The sequence below is a fragment of the Trichechus manatus genome, unplaced genomic scaffold (assembly GCF_000243295.1).
Source record: "Trichechus manatus latirostris isolate Lorelei unplaced genomic scaffold, TriManLat1.0 scaffold00031, whole genome shotgun sequence".
NCBI lineage: Eukaryota > Metazoa > Chordata > Mammalia > Sirenia > Trichechidae > Trichechus > Trichechus manatus.
The window spans coordinates 10,254,898-10,278,057 of NW_004443967.1; the positions used below are offsets into that span (position 1 = coordinate 10,254,898).

Sequence of the window (23,160 nt, forward strand, 5' to 3'; positions counted from 1 at the left end):
CTATTAACGCCTAGCTGTGGGGTCGCGAGCCGCGGGCGGGTTGCTGCTGTTTGTCACTCTGTGCAAGCGTGGCCGGGAAAATTCCCGCATCCCGGTTTACTAACTCCTAGTGAGAGTCCTTGCGCAGCTCGAGGCCGCAACAGCCCAAAGCACAAACTCGAAGAGACCTCACAGTCGGCTCTGGGCAATAGGAGTGAGTGAGGCAGCCGTTGGTGCCCGCCCTGCTCTTGGTGGTTTTTTTTTTGCTGGGGCAACTCTTCTGCGGCGCCTTGTCCGAAGCCCTATGCCGTGATTTTCTCTTAGCTGGATAAGGTCTTAGCCCGCTGAGGGAGGTAAACATTTAGTTCAGGGGGCCTTTTAAAGACCTCAAACAACCTTTGCTGTCATCTCAGGCATTGTGGAAGAGCTGTTTCCTAATTGAGGGGCTCACCACTGGCCCAACTCTTTGCCTCTGACGGCGAAAACACCCTAGTCTGGGTTGGCCTAGAGTCTAGAAACGCCCAGGGAGCTGTGGTAAGGTACTCCCAAAAAATGTGTATCAAGATACCCTCAGAAAATGAAGATGGTAGGCGGCAACCTAACCGTCCTAAATTCTGCTGAGGAATTGTGAGAAAATCCAAGTTCAACAGTGAAACAGTGTTTCCCTGGGGCCTAAAATGTACCTAAGACAACTCCAGTCTCATCAGATCCGTCTACTCCACTGAAGAAAGGGTGTGGTGATAGAAGGCAGGTGATCTGTATGGAGTCTAGAGAAGAACAGTGTCTTAGTCATCTAGTGCTGCTGTAACAGAAATACCACAAGTGGATGGCTTTAACAAATTTATTTTCTCACAGTCTAAGTAGGCTGGAAGTCCAAATTCAGGGTGTCAGTTCCAGGGGAAGGCCTTCTCTGTTGGCTTTGGAGGAAGGTCCTTGTCATCAGTCTTCCCTTTTTCTGGGAGCATCTCAGCACAGGAACCTCAGGTCCAAAGGCACACTCTGCTCCCGGCACTGCTTTCTTGGTGGTATAAGGTCCCCAATTCTCTGCTTGCTTCCCTTCCCTTTTATCTCTTGTAAGATGAAAAGGTGGTGCAGGCCACACCCTAGGGAAACTCCCTTTACATTGGATCAGGGATGTGACCTTAGTAAGGGTGTTACACAATCCCACTGTAATCCTCTTTAACATAAAATTATAATCACAAAATGGAGGACAACCACACAATACTGGGAATAATGGCCCAGCCAAATTGATATACACATTTTTGGGGGGACATAATTCAATTCATGACAAACAGGAACTGAACTCAGATCTCAATTCCTTCTTAGTAATCTCTATTTCTCATTATGCACTAATTAACTGGCATACTGGATTATACATCTGGCTCTTGTGAGTTTGGGTGGGCTGAAAAAATCGAGTTTCAGATCCATGGAGACCTAACCAGGGTACTACTATCATTTGTACATTCATTTAGCAGAAAGAGCTGTCAAGTTGTGGCTGTAATATGAAAACTGAATGTTTGACATGAAACTGCTTGCTTTTTAATTATTATAATTTTAGATTTGCTTTGTTTAAAATGCTGCTTGATACCAATTCAGCAGTGGCTAGGAACACTTCAGCTTTTGGTTTTTCCATCTGTGGAGTATTTAATGATTTGTAATCAAACAATTGCTCAGATTTGATTTAAAAGGACACTGTGATCTTTCTGAGAAGTCCCTCCCTGGGTGGTATAAATGGTTAACATGCTCCACTGCTAACCAAAAAGGATGGAGGTTCCAATCTAGCCAGAGGTGCCTGGGAAGAAAGGCCTGGCTACCTACCACTGAAAGAACCAGCCATTGCAAACCCTATGGAGCACAGTTCTACTCTGCTGACATATACGGGGTTGCCATGAGTCGGGGTCGACTAGATGGCAACTGGTTTTGTGATCCTTCTGAAATGTAATGATTTTGTAATGTGAATAAGTTCACCCTCTAGATTTTTTGTGATGAGACATTTTGATACTAAAAATAAGGATTTAGAAAAATGTAAAAGGCTAGGGGAAGGTCTATGAAGACACATTTCTATGGCAAGATTTTTTTTCCCCACCACCGGCAACAACACTGTCATCTCACCTGAAGGATTTATTATATTTAAGGAGGACATTGTGTGTGTTGTTGTTAGTTGCCATTGATTGTGACTCATGGAGACCCCATGTGTGCAGAGTAGAACTGAGCTCCATAGGGTTTTCAAGGCTGTGACATCTTGAAAGCAAATCTCCAGGCCTGTCTTCCGAGATGCCACTGGGTAGGTGTGAACCATCAACCTGTTGGTTAGTAGTCAAATGCTTAACCATTTGAGCCCCCTAGGGACCTTAGGAGGATATCAGGCCACACTCTTTATAAGTAGGAGCCCTGGTGGTGCTGTGGTTAAGCATTCGGCTGCTAACCAAAAGGTCGGCAGTTTGAATCCATCAGCTGCTCCTTGGAAACCCTGTGGGGCAGTTCTACTCTGTCCTACTCTGTCCCAGCAATGGATTTGTTTGTTTGTTTTTTATGGATAAGTAATTACTGAGGGCATTAGAAGTAAAGGGCATTGGGGTTAAAAAAAAGGAGATGCTATCTGTCTTAGGCTGAGTTCTCTAGGGAAGCAAAACGAGTTGTTATGGATTGAAATTGTGTCCCACTAAAATATGTGTCAACTTGACTAGGCCATGATTCCCAGTACTGTGTGATTGTCCACCATTTTGTCATCTGATGTGATTTTCCTTTGTGTTGTAAATCCTACGTCTATGATGTTAATGAGGTGGGATTAGAGGCAGGACTCAATCTACAGGATTAGATTGTGTTGTAAACCAATCTCTTTTGAGATGTAAAAGAGAGAGGGGAGCCAAGAGACATGAGGAACTCATACCACCAAGAAACAAGGGCCAGGAGAATAGCACATCCTTTGGACCCAGGGTCCCTGCGGGAAGAAGCTCCTCCACTAGGGAAGATTAGTGACAAGGGCCTTCCCCCAGAACTGACAGAGAAAGCCTTCCCCTGAAGCTGGCACCCTGAATTCAGACTTCTAGCCTCCAGGACTGTGAGAGAATAAATTTCTCTTGTTAAAGCCATCCACCTGTGGTATTTCTGTTATAGCAACATTAGATAATTAAGACACCAATGAAGTATGTATATATATATATATATGTATGTATGTATATAAGCATATATATGTGCATAAAACTAACTCGTTGCACATTGTGAAGAATGGAAATTCCAGAACACTTAATTGTGCTCATGAGAAACCTGTATACAGATCAAGAGGCAGTTGTTCGGACAGAACAAGGGGATACTGCATGGTTTAAAGTCAGGAAAGGTGTGCGTCAGGGTTGTATCCTTTCACCGTACCTATTCAATGTGTATGATAAGCAAATAATCAGAGAAGTTGGACTATATGAAGAAGAAAGGGGCATCAGGACTGGAGGAAGATTCATTAACAACCTGCAGTATGCAGATCACACAACCTTGCTTGGTGAAAGTGAAGAGGACTTGAAGCAGTTACTGAGGAAGATCAAAGACTTCAGTATGGATTACACCTCAACATAAAGAAAACAAAAATCCTCACAACTGGACCAATAAGCAACATCATGATAAACACAGAAAAGATTGAAGTTGTCAAGGATTTCATTTTACTTGGATCCACAATCAACACCCATGGAAGCAGCAGTCAGGAAATCAAAAGACACATTGCATTGGGCAAATCTGCTGCAAAAGGCTTCTTTAAAGTGTTGAAAAGCAAAGATGTCGCCTTGAAGACTAAGATGTGCCTGACCCAAGCCATGGTATTTTCAATCACATCATATGCATGCGAAAGCTGGACAATGAATAAGGAAGACCCAAGTAGAACTGACGCCTTTGAATTGTGGTGTTGGTGAAGAATATTGAATATACCATGGATGGCCAAAAGAACAAACAAATCTGTCTTGGAAGAAGTACAACCAGAATGCTCCTTAGAAGAAAGGATGGGGAGGGGAGACTACGTTTTACATACTTCGGACATGTTGTCAGGAGGGATCAGTCCCTGGAGAAAGACATCATGCTTTGTAAAGTACAGGTACAGTGAAAAAGAGGAAGACCCTTATCATGGATTGAATTGTTCCCCAATAATATCTGTCAACTTGGCTGGGTCATGATTCCCAGTATTGTGTGATTGTGTACCATTTTGTAATATAATGTGATTTCCTTATGTGCTGTAAACTCTATCACTAGGTTGAGGTTATAGTGATGAGGTTTACAAGATTGGATAGTGTCTTAAGCCAATCTGTCTTGAGATATAAAAAAGAAAAGCAAGCAGAGACACATGGGAACATCATACCACCAAGAAAGCAGTGCTAGGAGCAAAGCATGTCCTTTGGACCTGAGGTTCCTACGCTGAGATGCTCCCAGACCAAGGGAAGACTGATGCCTCACAAGGACCTTCCTCCAGAGCCTACAGAGAAAGCCTTCCCCTAGAGCTGACACCCTGAATTTGGACTTGTAACCTATTAGACTGTAAGAGAATAAACTTCTCTTTGTTAAAGCCATCCACTTGTGGTATTTCTGTTAGAGCAGCGCTAGATGACTAAGACAATCCTCAACGAGATGGACTGACACAGTGGCTGCAACAATGGGCTCAAGCATAGCAATGATTGTGAGCATGGCGCAGGACTGGGCAGTGTTTCGTTCTGTGGTGCATAGGGTCACTATGAGTCGGAACTGGCTTGACGGCACCTAACAACAAGAACAACTCGTTGCAGTCGAGTCAATTCTGACTCATAGCAACCCTACAGGACAGAGTAGAACTGCCTGAGTTCTAAGTAGAGTTTGGTTAACCAACCTTTTGGTTAGCAGCCATGCTCTTAACCAATGGGCCACCAAGGCTTCTATATATATAGGGGCCCTGGTTGCGCTGTAGTTAGGTGTTCAGCTGCTAACCAAAAGGTCGGCAGTTCGAATCCACCAGCTGCTCCTTGGAAACTCTATGGGGCAGTTCTATTCTGTCCTATAGGATCGTTATGAATGAGAATCGACTCGACAGCTATGGGTTTGGTTTTGTTATTTATATATATATATATATATATATATATATATATATATATATATATACATGTATCTATATAGATACACCCACACACACACATATGTTGTTGTTGTTAGGTGCCATTGCGTCATTTCTGACTCAGCGACTATGTACTACAGAATGAAACACTGCTCGGTCCTGCGCCATGCTCACAGTTATTGTTATGCCTGAGCCCATTGTTGCAGCCACTGTGACAGTCCATCTCGTTGAAGGTCTTCCTCTTTTTCACTGATCCTGTACCTTACTAAACATGATGTGCTTCTCCAGGGACTGATTCCACCTGTTAGGGGGAAATATACATATATATGTACGTACATATATAAAAAGAGATTTATATCAAGGAAATGGCTCACATGGTTGTACAGGCTGGAAAGTCCCAAGACCGTGGGTCAGGCTGGAGGCTTCTCCTGACTCACATAGCTGCAGGGGCTGATGAACTCAAGATTGGCAGGTAAGACAGCAGGCCATTGGCTCACAGGCTGCAGAGGCTCATGAATCCCAAAATCTGCAGGTAAGCTGCTAGCTCAAGTTCCAAGAACCAGAGGCCAGATGCAGGATCTGGAGCAAGCAAAAGCCCAGAGGCTTTGCCAGAAAGTTCACATATATTGGATGCAGGCCATATCCCGAAGGAGACTCCTTTTAAACTGATTGGCTGTTCACAGCAGATCTCATCACAGAAGTGATCGCATTATATCAGATCTCATGGAGGTGATTACAGAATTACATAGCTGCCAAACTACATCATAACTGCCAGACCACTGAAAATCATGGCCCAGCCAAGTTGACACACAGCCTTAATCATCGCAGTCCACCCCTTGTCAACTTGGCACCCACACATATCTCCCTAAACCATATACAATCTCTAAATAAAGACAATTTTAATATTATACTTGCGCCTAATGTGATAAAACTAACACACGTATAACCGAAAACTCACCAGCCCTGTTTACAGCTTACATTTTATAAGGAAACAAAAGTATTTGATGCACACATACAAAGCAGAAATACTTGTAACAATCACAGTCCTTGGTTCTGCAACTGGTCATGTGGTCATAGCTGGTAAATAGAACTACCTTCTTCTGTATTCCCTCTACCCAGCAAGCACTTCAGCTGGTTGTGGTTCTTTGTCTGGTGAGGTGACCCACATCTTCATTCCTGAAGGGTCTAGGCCATTAGTAGTCATGTCAGAATTGGGTTGCTGTAGTTTTCTATTGACTTTAATCACAGGGTATGGTGGTATTAAGAGATGCCCTAAGGGATCTCCTGCATTCCAGACATACTTTTCTTTACCTCCATTATGTGATAGCAATCCGATTTCCTCTTGGTAATTGGGATTAATCACACCAGCCAATACAGTAACTCCCTTCTTTGCCTGTTGATCCAGAGGCTTGAAGAACCAAAAGTGGCTGGAGGGCATTCTTAATTTCCGGTTCAATGGAATCAGTGTTGTATTTCCTAGTGGGAGCAGTCCTCCCTTTGGAACTAAGACCTCTAGACTTGCAGAGCATAGGGTCAGGGGTACAGGAAGCAAAAGTTTTATGAGTGGGTTACTAGGGGTAATAGTGAGTGGTGCCACTTCCATTTCCACCACTTGATTGCTGGACCCATGAATCCTCTCTATGGGAGAAACAGCACCATATATTGGATGCTGGTTTAGAGCATATACAGCCTCCTGGAGAACATTGCCCCAACCCTGCAAGGTATTGCCACCTAGCTGGCACCGTAATTGTGTCTTTAGAAGGCCATTCCATCATTCTATCAAGCCCAGCTGCTTCAGGATAATGAGGAAACATGGCAAGACCAGTGAATTCCATGAGCACGGGCCCACTGCCATACTTCATTTGCTGTGATGTGATCTCTTGATCCAAGGTGATGCTGTGTGGGATACCATAATGGTTGATAAGGCATTCTGTAAGTTCACAGATGGTAGTTTTGGCAGAAGCATTGCATGCAGGGAAGGCAAATCCATATCCAGAGTAAATGTCTATTCCAGTAAGAACAAAATGCTGCCCTTTCCATAACGGAAGCAGTCCAATGTAATCAACCTGCCACTAAGTTACTGGCTGATCACCTTGAGGAATAGTACCATATTGTTGGTCTCTGCTGCTAGCAGGTTGAACTCTCAGCAGTGGCTGTAGCCAGGTCGCCCTTAGTGAGTGGAAGTCCTTGTTGCTGAGCCCATGCATTACCTCCATCCCTATACCATGCCACTTTGTTCATTAGCCCATTGGGCAATGACAGGAGTGGCTGGGGAAAGACGATGACTGGTTTCCATAGTACGTGTCATCCTATCCACTTGATTGTTAAAATCCTCCTCTGCTGAGGTCACCCTTTCGTGAGTATTCACATGAGACACAAATATCTTTACTTCTTTGGCCCATTCAGAGAGGTCCATCCACATGCCTCTTCCCCATACCTGCTTGTCACCAATTTTCCAATCATGTTCCTTCCAAATCCCTGACTATCCAGCCAAACAACTGGCCACAGCCCATGAATCAGTATACAATCGCACATCTAGCCATTTCTCCTTCCAAGCAAAGTGAACAACCAGGTGCACTGCTTGAAGTTCTGCCCAGTGAGAAGATCTCCCTTCACCACTGTACTTCAGGGAAATCCCAGAAACGGGCTGTAGTGCTGCTGCTGTCCACTTTCGAGTGGTGTCTGCATATCGTGCAGAACCACGCATGAGTTGTCTCTTCCTCAGTCATAAGGAACTCCTCATGAGGCCATAGGTGCCAACTGGGAGATGGAAGGTAATGTGACAGAAGCGGAGACCATGGGCATTTGGACATTTGAGGAAAAGGATTCCAAGCGTGAAGACTATGAAAACCTGTCGTGTTGATGAGTTAGGGGTAGAACGATAGTACATGAAGCAGGAGAGGTGGGTAGGGGCCAGACCATGAAGGTCTTAAGGAGCTATGCGAAGGGCTTTAACTTTTATAAATGCAATGGAAAACCAGTGAAGAATTTTGAGCAATGATATGATCTGATTTACATTATAAAAAGATCACTCTGGCAGAGATAGAGCAATTCTTCCCAACTATTTTCATATTAGAAAATTACACTAATTATAGAGCTCTTTGGAGACAGACATGTATACTAGAATGAGACTGGTACTGCCGTAATAAGGACAATATAAAATGTGCTCTTAGTCCATTGATCTAATGTTATTTTCTTACTTTAAATACACAAGTTAGAAATATTCAGAATACTCTTTAGGGTTTTTCTTTTTTTTCTGTCTTGCAAAATTCTATGGTATCTCTGAACATTATACAATACGGTAGTCTACACATATATAACTGTGGGCAATAAATATGGACCAGAACTATAGTAAGGAGCCCTGGTGGCATAGTGGTTAAGCACTCGGCTGCTAACCAAAAGCTTGGCGGTTTGAACCCATGAGAGGTTCCGTGGGAGAAAGATGTGGCTATCTGCTTCTGTAAAGATTACAGCCTTGAAAACCCCATGCGGGCAGTTCTGCTGTTTTAGAGAGTTGCTATGAGTTGGAATCGACTTGATGGCAATGGGTTTACAGTATGTATGTCTCAGTTACTGCTGCTTAACAAATTACCCCAAAGCCACAAACATTTATTATTTCATGGTTTCTGTGGGTTAGGAATCTAGGCACAGCTTATCTGGGTACCTCTGGCTCAAGGTCTTGCATAAGAATGCATTCAAACTATCCTCCAGGACTGTGGTGTCTTCTGAAGACTCACCTGGGGAGAAGGGGATCTGATTCCAAGCTCATACATGTGGTTGTTGGCAAGCTTCAGTCCCTGCCACAAGGCCTCTCTATAACCATTGTGCTGGGTACTCACACCTTTCAATCTGATCATTTGTGTCCTTCATTTCTGGGAATTAAAAAATCTTTTTTTTTTTTTTTTTTCTTTAATGATTACCTTCCTTACATTTTCTCTATACTTTATTCTTAGGAGAACTCTTATTATCCAGATATTGTATTTCTTTGCCTGGTACTCTAGTTTTTCTGTTTTTTCTCCTACTTTCCATCTTTTTTCTTTACTTTCTGGGAAATTTCCCTCTATTTATCTTCTAATTCTTCTACTGAGATTTAACTGTTATCTTTTTCCCCCTGCATCTTTCTTCTTCTTCTTTTTTTGTTTTAATTGCACCCTGATCGTGTTTCTTGTTGCAAATCCTTATCCTCTGAGGATATTATCGATAGTTTTTTTCCTTCCTGTGTGGGTTCCTTTTGTCTTGCTTTGGTCTTTCATCCTGCAGGCCTTTCTGAGCTGGGTGGTGATCCTTGGTTTCTCATTATTTGAAGTATATGAAGACCAAAATGATGGGAACTCAGAGCATGTAAGAGGGGCTTGTTTATTCTGAACTTAATTATCGAGTGATTTGGCTGAGCCATTCTGATTGGGGAACACTGATTTCAGTATCTCTAGATCTTTTGTTCCCATTCTACAGGGAAGACTCTTCCAATCTCCTGCCCACAGTTTGAAGACCTAGCTGCTAGTGTTCTTGGAGCTGAATGGGGAAATCAGGGTAGGGGTTGGGGAAGAGATTGTTTCATTATTCAGTATGTACATACTTGGTTAATCTTCCATCTGTTTCACCCTCTCCAGAAGGAAAAAAAAAACCTAGTTTTTTTCCTAGAAGGGGGATAGTCAGTAGTTCAGTAACACAGAGTTGGGGAGAGGAATTGACTGCTTCTTAAACAGACCTTATACCAATTCTCCTAATTACTAAACCTCTCTCTGCAGATTCACTGCCACTTCTAGAAGGGCCTGATGTCATCAGGTCATAAACCTATCGTGTAGATCGCTATGAGTCAGAAATCAACTTGACAGCAATGGGTTTGGGTTTTTTTTGGTATGGTGTAGATCAAGTTGCCTTTGGACTTTCCCCACTATTGGTTCGCTAAATTATCTACAACGTGTCTATCTTTTTTGTGGCTTCCAAAATCTTGTTGCTATCTAATCCTCTGCCATTCTCTCCATCCCTATGGGTTTCTGCTTTTTAAAAAGAAGTTCCTATTTGTGCTTTCAGCATAGTTTCAGGAGACGGCAATGAAGATGCATCTGTTCAATCTGACATCTTTCCCCAGAAGTTACTCCTGTTTTTTTCATTCCTACCACAAGCACTCTGATTTGAGCTATCATCGTTGTTCATTTGGTCCACTGCAACAGCCAGCCAACTGCTCTTGCTACATATAGGCTTGCTCTTTTCTTATCCATTTTATTACACTGAAGTCAGCATGAACTTTCTACAGAGCAAATATTATTTCTCGAAAAAAAAAAAAAATATGGGGCAGTGAGCTGAAGATAACAACAAGGGAATAATTTGGGAAAGGATAGTGAGAATAGCAGCACAACTGGACAAATGTAATTGATGTCACTGTAGAAATTTTTGAAATGGTTTAACTTTGGCTATGTCCATTTTCACCAAAAAAAAATCCAAGGTCAAGAAGGGAGAGGGTTGACATGTCGTGGGGTTGTTAACCAATGTCATAAAACAATATGTGTACTGACTGTTTAATGAGAAACTATTTGTTCTGCAAACCTTCATGTAAAGTACAATAAAATTAAAAAAAAGAAAACATAAAATAAAACAAAACAAAACCCACTGCTTTTGAGTTGATTCCGTTTCCAACTCATAGCGACCCTACAGGACATAGTAGAACTGCCTGCCCCATAGGGTTTCCAAGGCTGTAATCTTTACGGAAGCAGACTGCCATATCTTCCTCCTGTGATTATTTCTCTACCTTTCTTAACGTCCTTTATTGATTCCCTATTACTCTTAACCTATATGACCCTGCACCATCCGGCCTTTGTCTACTTTTCATCCTTATCTCCCAATATTTTTCCAAAAGCTCATTCAGCTCCAGCTGCTAGTATACCTCTGTTTCTCTTGAAATCAAACCTGGCATCTGAGGACAATCCCACATACTGTTTTTTATCTAATCTGGTCTCTTACGTCCTCCTATAACCCCACTCCTCTGAGCTTTTCCAGTTAACATCTGCTCATTATTTTTGAGGTCTCAACTTTAATTTTTCCTCTTCAGGAAAGTCTTTCATGTCACCCCAGACTAGGTCGTTTCTTTGTCCATGGTCTGATTGTCCAGGATATTTGCTGCTTCACCCTATGGAAGGGTTATGGCTCCCTCCCCTCCTGATGTGTTTCGTGTAACACACTTTGGGAAATTCTACAGTATAACACTCACCACACATTAGTTCATACGTGTTTAGTTGTCTGTCTTCCCAACTAGACTGTACGCTCCAGGAAGGAAGGGTCTCCCCCTTATACATCACTGTACTCTGGGTGTTTAGCACATTGCTTCCCCCCACCCCCAACATGCTAGTTACAGAATTAATGAATAAAGTTAGGTTCTATACAGATGCAAACAGCTTGGGGTGGGGGCGAGAACCGGAAAAGTCTCATTATTTCAAGGTTTCTCTTGGGGGTCTCTTTTGAGCTTCCTCCCCCCATCCTCCAAGAAGCTGAAAGACTGCTTATCTGTTATTATTGTTTCTATTCTAATCTCTAAATATATGAAAGATGACAATTAGATTCAAGTAATCCACAATGCATTTTGGATTGAATTAACCAAACTACTGTAGATCTATCTATACAGAAAGCTATTTACAAAGTCATACCCCTAAACTTCAATCCCCTGGTTTCTCTTTTAAACAGTTTTTTTCTACCTATGGCTTAAAAACTTCTAAAGCTTTACCATTTCTATTTCTGGGCGAGTTCGATGTGGGTGCAAGAGTGGATGAGTTTGGCTCCTCGTTGGTTGCGAATTGCCAACTCTCCCCTCTACTTTTCCTCTGTTATCAGAGGGCTGGCAGCAGTCCGCTACCCGCGGCATTCCGCCGTTCCTCCAAAACCTTTGCCAGTTAGACGCTCCCGTTGGCACTGGAAGCCCAGCGCGTCCTTGGCAATCCGTAACTTTCAGTTTGTGCACTGATTCAGAACCGGCAGCGTTCGCCCTCCCACGCTCCTGCTCTGGCGCTGGCTCTCCCGGTCCAGCTTCGCTGGGGAGCCGTGGAGGGTGTCACGTGATAGATTCGGGCGTGAAGCCCGCGCCGCCATGTCGATCTCTGGCGACGCCAGCTAGGGAAAAGGGGCGGGCAGCTGACGAGTCGCCGGGAGTTCCGGACCTCGTGCGCAAGTACGGAAGTGCGCTGGCCCCGAGTGTGACTGGTTTCCGGTCGGCGGTGGGCACCGGCTGCCCGGTGACGTGTAACGGACGGTGGGCCGCAGCCATGAGCGAGAGGAAACCTAACGGTGGCAGCGGCGGGGCCTCCACCTCCTCGTCGGGCACTAACTTACTGTTCTCCTCCTCGGCTACGGAGTTCAGCTTCAACGTGCCCTTCATCCCAGTCACCCAAGTTGCCGCTTCGCCAGCCTCCCTGCTCTTGCCAGGAGGTAGTAAAGGGAGGGGAGGATCCGCTGGGGCGAGTGTGTGTGTTGGGGGCGGCGTGGAGTGACGAGGGCCAGACAGGAGGTCTTCTTTCTACCCCGATCTGACCCCCTGAGTGGTTGCCAGGGGCATCAATGACCGGATTTGAGTGGGCGGGGGCTTTGGGATCTTAGAGGCGGAGGCTGGGTGGGGGCTTTGGGATCTTGGAGGCGGAGGCTGGGTGGGGGCTTTGGGATCTTGGAGGCGGAGGCTGGGTGGGGGCTTTGGGATCTTGGAGGCGGAGGCTGGGTCATGGGTTTGTTCTTCGTGGAACGAACTCTCTCACTTTTCCAGGTTGTCCAGAGTTGGCATTCAACATATCTTTGTTGACTACTGTAAAAATGGCATGGCGCAGTGGGCAAGAGAGCTTGGCTGCTAACCAAAAGGTCCACAGTTCGAATTCACCAGCCGCTCCTTGGAAATGCTATGAGGGAGTTCTACTCTGTCCTATAGGGTTGCTATGAGTTGGAATCAACTCCATTGGCAACAGTTTGGTCTGGTTTTGGTTAAGAGGTTGCAATTCGGGTTCAGGAACGCTCAGGATACAGTCCTTCAATCAGGACATCCTCTTCTCAGCCAGGCCCCCAGGCATGCCTCTCTCTGGCCCCTCGGCCTCTGCCCTGCTTGGGCAAGTGTTATTAAGCTCTTTTAGCTTTGCCTGTAAGTGCCCAGAGGCACCCTACTCCGCCAGGAAGCCTCCTGCCTGAAGGCACTCAGCTCTCTTGCTCAGTGGGTCTGGGAGCCTAGCTCCAACAAGTGCCTGGAGGCACCGGACTCCACCAGTAAGCCTCCTGCCAGTCTCCTGTTCTGCTGCCTCTGTTGCCACTGTTTCTCTGCTAGAGGTTCTTGCAGTCTTGCCGTCTTCGTGTTACAGCTCGCTCTCTCTGTCTCCTGGGTCTAGAGGATCTCAGTGCAGGGATCCCAAGTTCAAAAAAGGGCGCGATCCTCTCCCATCTCTTCCTCCTGGTGGTAGTCAGGTCCCCTCTCTGCTCTGGAATTGGCTCTCTCTTAAGCCTAGCGCGATGGCAAAACTGACCAATTCCCTCATTAGGGTTTTGTACACTTTATTTGCATGGTCCCACCCCCACAAGGGTGCCGTGCACCTTATTTACATTATTAGCAAGCTAGTCAATCCCTTTGGTGGGCCACAAGCACCTAATTTGCATACTCCCACCCAGTCTTTCGGTGGGAGTTATAAGACCATGGCGAGAAAGGCCATATAAAAGAGAACCATTGTACTGCAAATACCTACCGTGTGCCAAGCCCTGCTAGGGAATGCCGATAAACAGTGCACCTCTCACGGTTTAGAAGAGAGACAGACCAAACCCAAAACCAAACCCACTGCCGTTGATTCCAACTCGTAGCGACCCTACAGGACAGAGTAGAACTGTCCCACAAGGTTTCCAAGGCTGTAAGTCTTTATAGAAGCAGACTGCCATATCTTTCTCCCACAGAGCAGCTGGTGGGTTCGAATTGCCACCCTTTCGGTTAACAGTTGAACGCTTAACCAGTGTGTCACCAGGGCTCCTAGAAGAGAGACAGACAGACATGTATTATCTGCAAAGTAGAAATACAGAATGCATTCCTCATCTTCTAAGACAACGTATCACTTCTCCTGAGAAACTTTTTCTTGTTGTCTTAGGCCCTCACTCCTTTGTATTCTCGTTGTTCTTTGTTCATATCTTTATTATTGTCTAGGGAGATTGCAGGGAGCCCTTGTGGTGTAGTGGTTAAGTGTTCAACTATTAACTGAAAGGGTGGCAGTTCGAACCCACCAGCTGCTCCGTGGGAGAAAGATGTTGCAGTCTGCTTTTGTAAAGATTTACAACCTTGGAAACCCTGTGGGGCAGTTCAACTCTGTCCTGCTGTTGTTAGGTACCGTCAAGTTGGTTCTGACCCACGGCGACCCTATGTACAACAGAATGAAAGACTGCCCAGTCCTGCGCCATCCTCACAATCATTGTTACGTTTGAGCCCATTGTTGAAGCCTACTGTGTCAGTCCATCTCGTTGAGGATCTTCCTCTTTTTTGCTGACCCTCTGTTTTACCAAACATGATGTCCTTTAAGGACTGATCCCTCCTGATAACATGTCCAGGGTACATGAGATGAAGTCTCGCCATCCTCACTTCCGAGGAGCACTCTGACTGTATTTCTTCCAAGACAGACTTGTATGTTCTTTTGACAGTCCATGGTATATTCAGTATTCTTCGCCAACACTATAATTCAAAGGCATCAATTCTTCTGTCTTCCTTGCCCAGCTTTTGCATCCATACTCTGTCCTGTGGGGTCACTATGAGTCAGAATCGACTCGACAGCAGTGAGTTTAGGGAGATTGCTTTTTTAATGATTATTTGGCATAACCAGAGCATAGTGTGTAGGAGCGCAGAATGTCTGGGTTGTAGTCCTGGCCTTGTCATTAACTTGCTATGTGATGCCGGGCATGCTATTTTACCTCTGTGATCTTCAGTTTCCAAATATGTACAGCCTCATAGGGCTGTAATGAGAAATGAATTTGTTTTTGTAAAGCACTGTCTTACCTGCCACATAGTGTTGTATAGTGTTTGTGGAATAAATGTGTTTACCTCCCCATTTGAACTGTGGACTTCTTGAAGTTTGCAGCTATGACTTAATCACCGTTTTGTTTCTAGTATTTACTGCCCAGCACATAGGTCCTCAGTAAATGCTGAGTATCCTAGGGAATAATTTATTATTGCTTGGAGGACTAAGGAAAGTTTCCTAGAGAAGTGAAGAAAGGCAGACTGGGGCATCAGGGTTCCCCTCGGTACACGAAGGTCCCACTGCTCTTGTATTGTTTCTTCTTGGTGCTTATCATCACCTGACACGTGCATCTGTTTATTTTTTCCCACTAGAATGTAGGCTCCTTGAGAGCAGGGGCTTAGTTTTATTCATTGTTCCATCCCCAGTGCATAGACCAGTGCCTGGCATGCTAACTGTGGACCAATTAGTCAATAGATATTTGTTGAACGAATGGAAAGACAGGAGTCAGGAATACATATGTTGTGCTTTAACAGTGCGTCTGCCTTCAGGCACTGCTGTCTCTGGCGAAGGACCAGTCTGGCTGGAGCAGAATGCCATGGGAGGATGCAAGAAGAAATAAGACCACACCTGGGTTTCACATCATCCTTCTGCTTCACACATGTTGTCTTGGTTCATACCCATTTTCTTGCTATATCTTGTTTGCTTTGTGTGTGTTCCTTTCTACTAATGCTAAACATTTTCATGATCAAGTACTTGGATAGCTACTGTAACTGGCTTTCAAACGCTTCTTTCTTAGAGATGGCTTATATTTTTGTGAGGAAATTAACAGTTTTTAGAACGAAAATTCTGCAACAAGTATTTCCACCTCTAAAAAAGGCTCACAGTTAGCCATTCAGAGAACTTCCAGGGACAAAAGAAGAGCCTGTCGCATTGGAAGCAACACTGAATCCTATCAGTGAAAGAGACACATAGGAAGCAGTTTCCTTTATTCAGCAAACATGGATTGAGCAGCTTCTGTTTGCTGGGTCCTGTGATAGATGTTTGGGAGACAAAGAAGAGCGAACAGCCCTGCCCTCAGGGACCGCGCAGTGTATAAGTATACACACATACCCAGCTGTGTAAGTAGTCACAGTGCAGTTTATAGCAGCCACACAGGAAATGACGGGTTGCTGTGAAAGCTGTGGTCTCAGGCTGGCTGATGGGGCAAGGATTTCCCTTAGACCTTCAGGGCCCACTGAGGAACTGATGCTTGAGCTGAGTGGTGAAGGATGCATAGAAATTAGGGAGTCTGGGGAGACAGACATGTAAAAGTCTACAGATTTGGTGGGAGTTGGTAGTGGGTAGTATGGGACAGGGATGGATGACACACACACAGTCATTCTCCCTCCCTCCTTCCTTTTCCTCTCCTTCTGCGGGTAGATCAGTGTGACTAGAGTGTGTGTAGGGAAGTGGCTTGTGCACAGGGAAGCTCACGTGGTAGAATGGGACCAGATCACAGAGACCTCATGTACCATACTGAGGAGTCTGTGGTTCATCTTATAGGTGTGGAGGAGCCTTTGAAGGATTTTCAATAAGGCAGTGACATTCAAGGTGTGTTTCAGAAAGACTCTGGAGAATGGACTGGACTGGAGTAAGGTGGACTGGAGTGAGGCTGACTGTGGCAAGATGTCTGGATTCCGGAGGCTGTTGTGGAGTCATTCAGGAGCAGATAGCACTTGGGCCCAAGTCAGCCTCACTGAGTAGAGGAGTGGGGGGCAGACATGAGAGATTTTAAACTGTAAAATTATTGGGGCTTAGAAACTCACTGGAGGCCAGACTGTCAGTTCTGTGAGCACAGCAGCCCCTTCTACCTTGTTGAGTCTCAGCCCCGGTTCCTAGCGCCATGCGTGGCACATAGTCAAGTGTTTTTTGAATGAGTATCTGAATGATTAAATGAGGGGTGTGAAAGTGAGGGAGGAGGCTGGGAGACTTGAGGTTTCTGGTTTGAATGTCTGGGTGGATATTGGCAAACATTTATTGAGATAGGGAGCTATGGTAAAGGGAGCATGTGGGGTGGGGGCGGTTAAGATGCTAAAATTCAGTTTTAGGCATTCTAAGCTTGAAGTCCGTGTGGCTGAGTCTGCCAGGAGTACTGACAAAATAGGTGGGAAGTAGGATTTGGAGCACTTGAGAACAGTCCAGGTCAGAGAGAGAGCTGGGAGTGGCTCCGGTGTACAGGTGCTCATTAAAGTTGTAGTTACATGTGGTGTGTGTTGGTATATAATTAGCAATGCTCCTGATGCGAGGCTAATGGTATGCTGAGAACAGTATTTTGTTTGTAATTGATGCCGATCAGAAAAAAGTGTCTTGGATCAGGTTGAGCTTTCTATAAAGGATGAAAGATGCCACAGAGGTTTTTTCCTATGCTTGTAATGGTTAGGGGATGAACTAAGAAGCACAGATGAGTCCAGGTTAGGTTCCAGTGACTGAAAAGAGAGGGTATGAACTGGAAACCGAAGAGTAGAGTGATACAAGCTGAGGAAGAGCTTGTGCAGGAAGTGATATTTCTGTTACAAAGAAACAACAGAGAGGAACATTTTGAATAGTGGAATATCTTAGTCCGATTTATGTGAGTGGGAGCAACATGGCAGCACAAGCCAGACCCGCCCCCCCATGGCCTCCTTCAGCAGAAGTTGAGAAGGAGCTGGGAGCTTGAAAAGGCGTGCTTTGGCAGATCTTCGAGGGCAGGGAGCACAGAGTGCCTGTGTGCTGGGCTTCAGACCACCCCACTGGTGGACACCATGGGGCCAACAGTAGGAGATAAGAGGGAATGAGTCATAAGGACAAGACGAGGAGGAGGAGGGTGAAAGTTGCAACAAACTAAGCGCTCATTAAAGTGAGGTGGACTTTTGAGATCACATAGAGGGAAAAATGCTTCTTATAACTTGGGATTGGAACAGTATTGATAATACCCACAGTGATGATCAGGTTGGGCAAAGAGAAATGAAGAGAATTCCCCTGGGTTAGAAAATGACATTTCTAGCGATTTGGCATTCTTTAATGACTGATTTCTCTGCTTGTGATACTGTGTGATTTTAGAGTTGGAAATTAATGGTTGACCCACTTTGCCCTGGAAATGCAAATACCACGTATTCATTTGTACAATAACTGCTTTGTAGGTAAGAGGCCTGACACACCTCTTCTTGTTAGCAGAGTTAATATCTGTAGTTTCTCTTCAGTACTCTTACATTTATTCAGGTGCTGGAATAACGTTTGAATTATTTCTTAACCAGGGGAAAAAAAAAAGCATTCAAAATAATTTATAAAGATAGTAGGGATAGATTTTGTTTCTATTTTAATAAACTTCTTCTATATATAAGTACTAATTAGAAAAGTATGGAACAATTTGTGCCAAAATGTGAACAGTGATTGTCTGAGAGGTGAGCTTATGAGTGAATTAAAATTTTCTCTCCTTTTGTTTTAGTCTTACCCATATTTTTTAGTTTTTCTTTTTAACGGTCATTTGTTTTTTTCTGTAGTGCAGAAATATAAGTTTGTAAAACTGAAATTGCTAGATCTGCCTCATAGACTGATATCCACAGAATGATACAGGGAGTACAGTTTGAACCATTTGCTCTCCTGTTCTGTTCCAGAGGATTCCACAGATGTCGGTGAGGAGGACAGCTTCCTTGGTCAGACTTCTGCTCATACGTCTACCCCACAGACATTTAGTTACTTCTCTCAGGTACCAAGCAGTGGTGACCCTTTTGGGAATATTGGGCAGTCACCGTTAACAACTGCAACAGCATCGGTTGGACAATCACCCTTCTCTAAACCCCCAGCTGCTCTCCCTTTTACAACTGGATCGCAAGATGTGTTGAATGCATTTTCGCCGTCTGTTTCGAAGGCTCAGTATGGTGCTCCACCTATGCCACAGATGGGAGTAAATGCTTACCTGCCTTCTCAGCAGAGCGGTCTCCCTCCTGCACATTTTGGGAGCCCACCGCCAGGAGCACCCCAACAAGGATACAATCCGTATCGCCACACTCCTGGCAGCAGCAGGGCTAACCCTTATATTACACCACCACAGCTGCAGCAGTGCCAGACACCTGGCCATCCCACCCAGCTGCCACCCCCTGGACCCCCTGTTCAGATGTACCAGATGCCTCCTGGAGCTTTGCCACCGGTATGGAGACAGGTTTTTATATCCTGATCATCCACTCTTAATTTTTCTCTCTCTCTCTCACCGTAACCTATGTTTTTAAAAATGCTCTGTATTTTATAATCAGTATGGTGACACTATTTTCAGAGGATGTTCTGTGCAAGCTACATGCTTTGAAGTAAACATTTTCTTAAAAGTAGCTCATTGTTGTGTCGTGTTGAACGTAGGGTGGCTGTGAGTCAGAGCCAACTTGATGGCCGTTAACGACAAAGCTCATGGGATGGTTCAGTGTTTTTTAATTTATTTTTTATTAATAGACTTTAATTTTTAGAGATGTTTTAGGGTTACAGAAAAATTGAGTGAAAGTGCAGAGTTCTTGTATTACCCTCTACCCCAGTTTCCCTATTATTAACATCTTGCATTGATGTGGTATATTTGTTACAATTGGTGAAGATGTTTGACATTTTTATCTTAATTTATATCAGCTGTTATTGAAGTAAAAGGCGCCCTGGTAGGGCCATAGTTAAGCGCTTGGCTGCTAACTGAAAGGTCGGCAATTCAAATCTACCACCCTGTGGCAGTCTGCTTTGTTAAAGATTACAGCCTTGGAAACCCCATGGGGCTGTTCTACTCTGTCCTGTAGAGTTGCTGTGAGTCAGAATTAAGTTGACGGCAGCGGGATTGGTTTATTTAGTGAAATAGTAATTGATTTTAATGAGTAAGCGACCTGCCAATATTTCCAGATAATAAATATCATCTAGGGACTTGTGAGAGTAGAAACAATTACTGTCTTAGGAGACTGCCAGTTTCTCATCTTATAATTGCACTATTTAATCAAAACACTCGGTTACAGGGACTAAGATTGATTACTTCAGTACTTTCTTTTATTTATATTTATGGAGCTTGGATCTAGACAGCCAAACTCTGTCTCGGGGGGTGATGGGACAGCATTTGCATTGGGTACGTTTTTTGAAGTCCCTGTATGCTTTTTTCTTAACTAATTATTCATCCGAATTCAAAAGAGATATCAACTGAATTGAAGAAGGGGAAAGATTAAAAGGAAGAATTAAGAACCCAACCCAGTGTTTTTCTAGTATAAATAACCCTTTGATGTACATCCTGATAGGTAAATTTTTGCTCATTATAATAATTATTCTTTAGGATAAATTCTTAGCAATGGAATGGCTCGGTTTAGGTATGTGCACATTTTAAAGCTTAAATAAATTGCGGGCAATGTATTGCTAGATTGGTATCTGTTAAGGTGTTAGTTTACATTGCCATCGGCATGAGAAAGTCCCATTCCCTTTGCAAATGCTTTTGAGTTTTTTTTTTTTTTTTTAATATTTTAATTGTTTTGGGGCCTAGTTATTAAACTAAATAACCAAAAAAACCTGTTGCTGTTGAGCCCGTTTGGACTCATAGCGACCCTATAGGACAGAGTAGAACTGCCCCGTAGGATTTCCAAGGAGCGGCTGGTGGATTTGAACTGCTGAATTTTTGGTTAGTAGCCGAGCTCCTAACCACTGTGCCACCAGGACACCGTTAAACTAAATACTTGTCCAGAAATATATCTAGGGTAATTATTACTTTTGTCAGTTTGGCTCAGAAGCATACACAAACTGTTCCTTTGGACAAGCATGATGGTCCTCACTTTTTGTCCCCTCCAGAGTCCTCCTTCAGTGCAGTCAGCCTTGCCCCCACCAGCACAGCAGCAGGTACTGGCTAGACCTGCAGGCCCCTCGGTCCAAGCACCACCTCCTTTTCTACTTCAAAACCAATATGAACCTGTTCAACCCCACTGGTTTTACTGCAAGGAAGTAGAATGCAAACAACTGTGGATGCCTTTCAGTGTGTATGACTCTTTTAATCTTGAAGAAATCTATAATTCAGGTAAGTACTGATCGTGCATTGTCTTGTGTCTGATTTACGGAAGAGAAGAGATGAAGACAGTTTATCCATGGTCTAGTTTTTGTGAATGTCAAATTCCTTAATCCTTGTAGACCCCACCAGACTCTGTACCTTAACATGGTGATATGATTTATCTGAGCAAGATATCCGAAGAAGTGGTTTAGTAATTTCCTTCTTTATTTAAATGTGTTTTAAATCAGAAAATAGAGTAACTCATATATCCTAGATTTTGGTTTTTTTTCAGCTTTTTTATTTCCCTTACTCATTTGTGGTTATGGGCCATTTCTAAGAGCATTTTCTGTGGAACACTTATTCCCAGAGAGGCTGTGTGAAAAAATTGTTCCACACTCAGATGAGTTTTGGAAATGCTGCTTACAGTCTCCACCTCTTGGAGACTGACAGTGCACAGGCATGTTAAGGCTCTGAGAAGTCCTGCAGTACAGAAATATGCTTCTTGTTTATCTCAGTGATTATTGGACTTAAAAAAAAACCTATTAATATTCCTTAGAAATATACTTCATGGTGTATTGCTATAGGTAGATATTACTCCTTTGAGTGGAAAAAAAATCGACCAGTTATTTGAATTATTTTATAATCATGTTTTTAAATTTTGCTTTGGCTATTTCTTTTCCATTTAAGAAGAGTCATAGTTTTGAGCAGCACAGACTAATTTGATATTTATATTTTAAAACAAAAATGAGCTTAGTCCCTTGTCTTTAAGGATGGGCTAGTCACCGTATTCATTTTTTATTCTTTCTGAGTATGCTTTGTAACTGTTGGGCTAAGATGAGGACTTTGTGCTCTAGTCCAGCCAGACCCCGAGAGTGTGGTTCTAGGGACAGACGGAGGGCGTTACGATGTTCACCTCTATGACCGGGTGAGGAAGCCTGTGTACTGGGAGGAGGAGCCTGCTGAAGTGAGGCGCTGCACTTGGTTCTACAAGGGAGACGCGGATAGCAGATTTATTCCCTATACTGAGGAGTTCAGTGAGAAGCTAGAGGTACGTGCACTTTACTGCTTTATGCGTGTACATTGGAGCTTCGTGTAACGCCACTCACAGTGGAACTGGCTTTATTTACAAGAGGAACCTGTCTTGTTCCTCTTCACAAAGAAGATGATTTTTTTAAGTGGTGCTGTTAATGAGGAGCCCTGGTGGCTCAGTGGTTAAGAGGTATGGCTGCTAACTAAAAGGTCAGTAGTTCGAATCCACCAGCTGCTCCTTGGTCACCCTATATGGCAGTTCTACTCTGTCCTATGGGGTCTCTGTGAGTTGGAACTGACTTGATGGCAGTGGGTTTTAGCATTTGGTCATTTATGGGCATGGCAAGGGACCCTAACTTTATTGTCTTGAGGCCTCAGTGTTTAAAGATAGACTGTATTTTGCAGGGGTACATCACAGACCTAATAAGGTACTTGTATCTAACCTTAAAAGAACTTAGGCTGCTGGCATTTGTTGACAACAGATGGCAAGCATATGGCCATTTTTCAAATTAATATGAAGTTATCCTCTGATTTGTGAAAATAAATATAAAACAGAATAGTCACTAATGTCATGAGATATACTAGTCATCTTAAGACTGCTGGTTAATGTTTATTGTATGTTTTAACTTTCTGTGATAATTACACAGTAAAACCTGTGAGAGCTAGAACCTGTGTAAGGTGGAAACCTGTCAGAGAAGGAAACCTCAAATATCTTCCACTAAAAAGAGTGATAGAAAAGTGGTAAGACTTGCAAGGCCTAGAAAAACAAGGAAGTCTGGTCGAGTTCTGGCTCTCACAGGTTTCACTGTACTTAGTAGTTGTGTATTAAATGTTTGAAATAAGTTAAATCAACTGTATGCATGGGAAATAAGATACAGAATTTTAGCTGTTTTTTTAACGTAGTAGTCATTAAACCTTGTATAACCAACACCAACATTAAACGTTAAAACATCACTAACATTAACATTTAAAGGGGCCTCTGAAACATTAACCATCTCTAGATTAATATTTTCAATAGCCTCAAGCAAGGAATAGGCCTTGCGTTCTGTTTAGGAGCTGACACTTCAAGTATCATTAATTGCTAGTTTTTTTTTTCCTTAAAGGATATAATGATATAATTATTAGAAATAAAAAATCCAGTC

At 43.6% G+C, this 23,160-nt stretch overlaps 1 protein-coding gene across 1 annotated transcript in view; it reads left to right on the plus strand.

The window, feature by feature from the left end:
• Positions 1-12,228: 12,228 nt before the first annotated feature.
• SEC23IP (SEC23 interacting protein) overlaps positions 12,229-23,160 on the plus strand; it is a 52,104-nt gene continuing 41,172 nt past the window's right edge. Inside the window, exons 1-4 of the mRNA XM_023729878.1 lie at positions 12,229-12,454; positions 18,621-19,153; positions 20,797-21,019; positions 21,844-22,081. Of these exons, the coding sequence (XP_023585646.1) occupies positions 12,292-12,454; positions 18,621-19,153; positions 20,797-21,019; positions 21,844-22,081 (1,157 nt within the window). The 5' untranslated portion in view covers positions 12,229-12,291. The remainder of the gene's footprint in view (positions 12,455-18,620; positions 19,154-20,796; positions 21,020-21,843; positions 22,082-23,160) is intronic.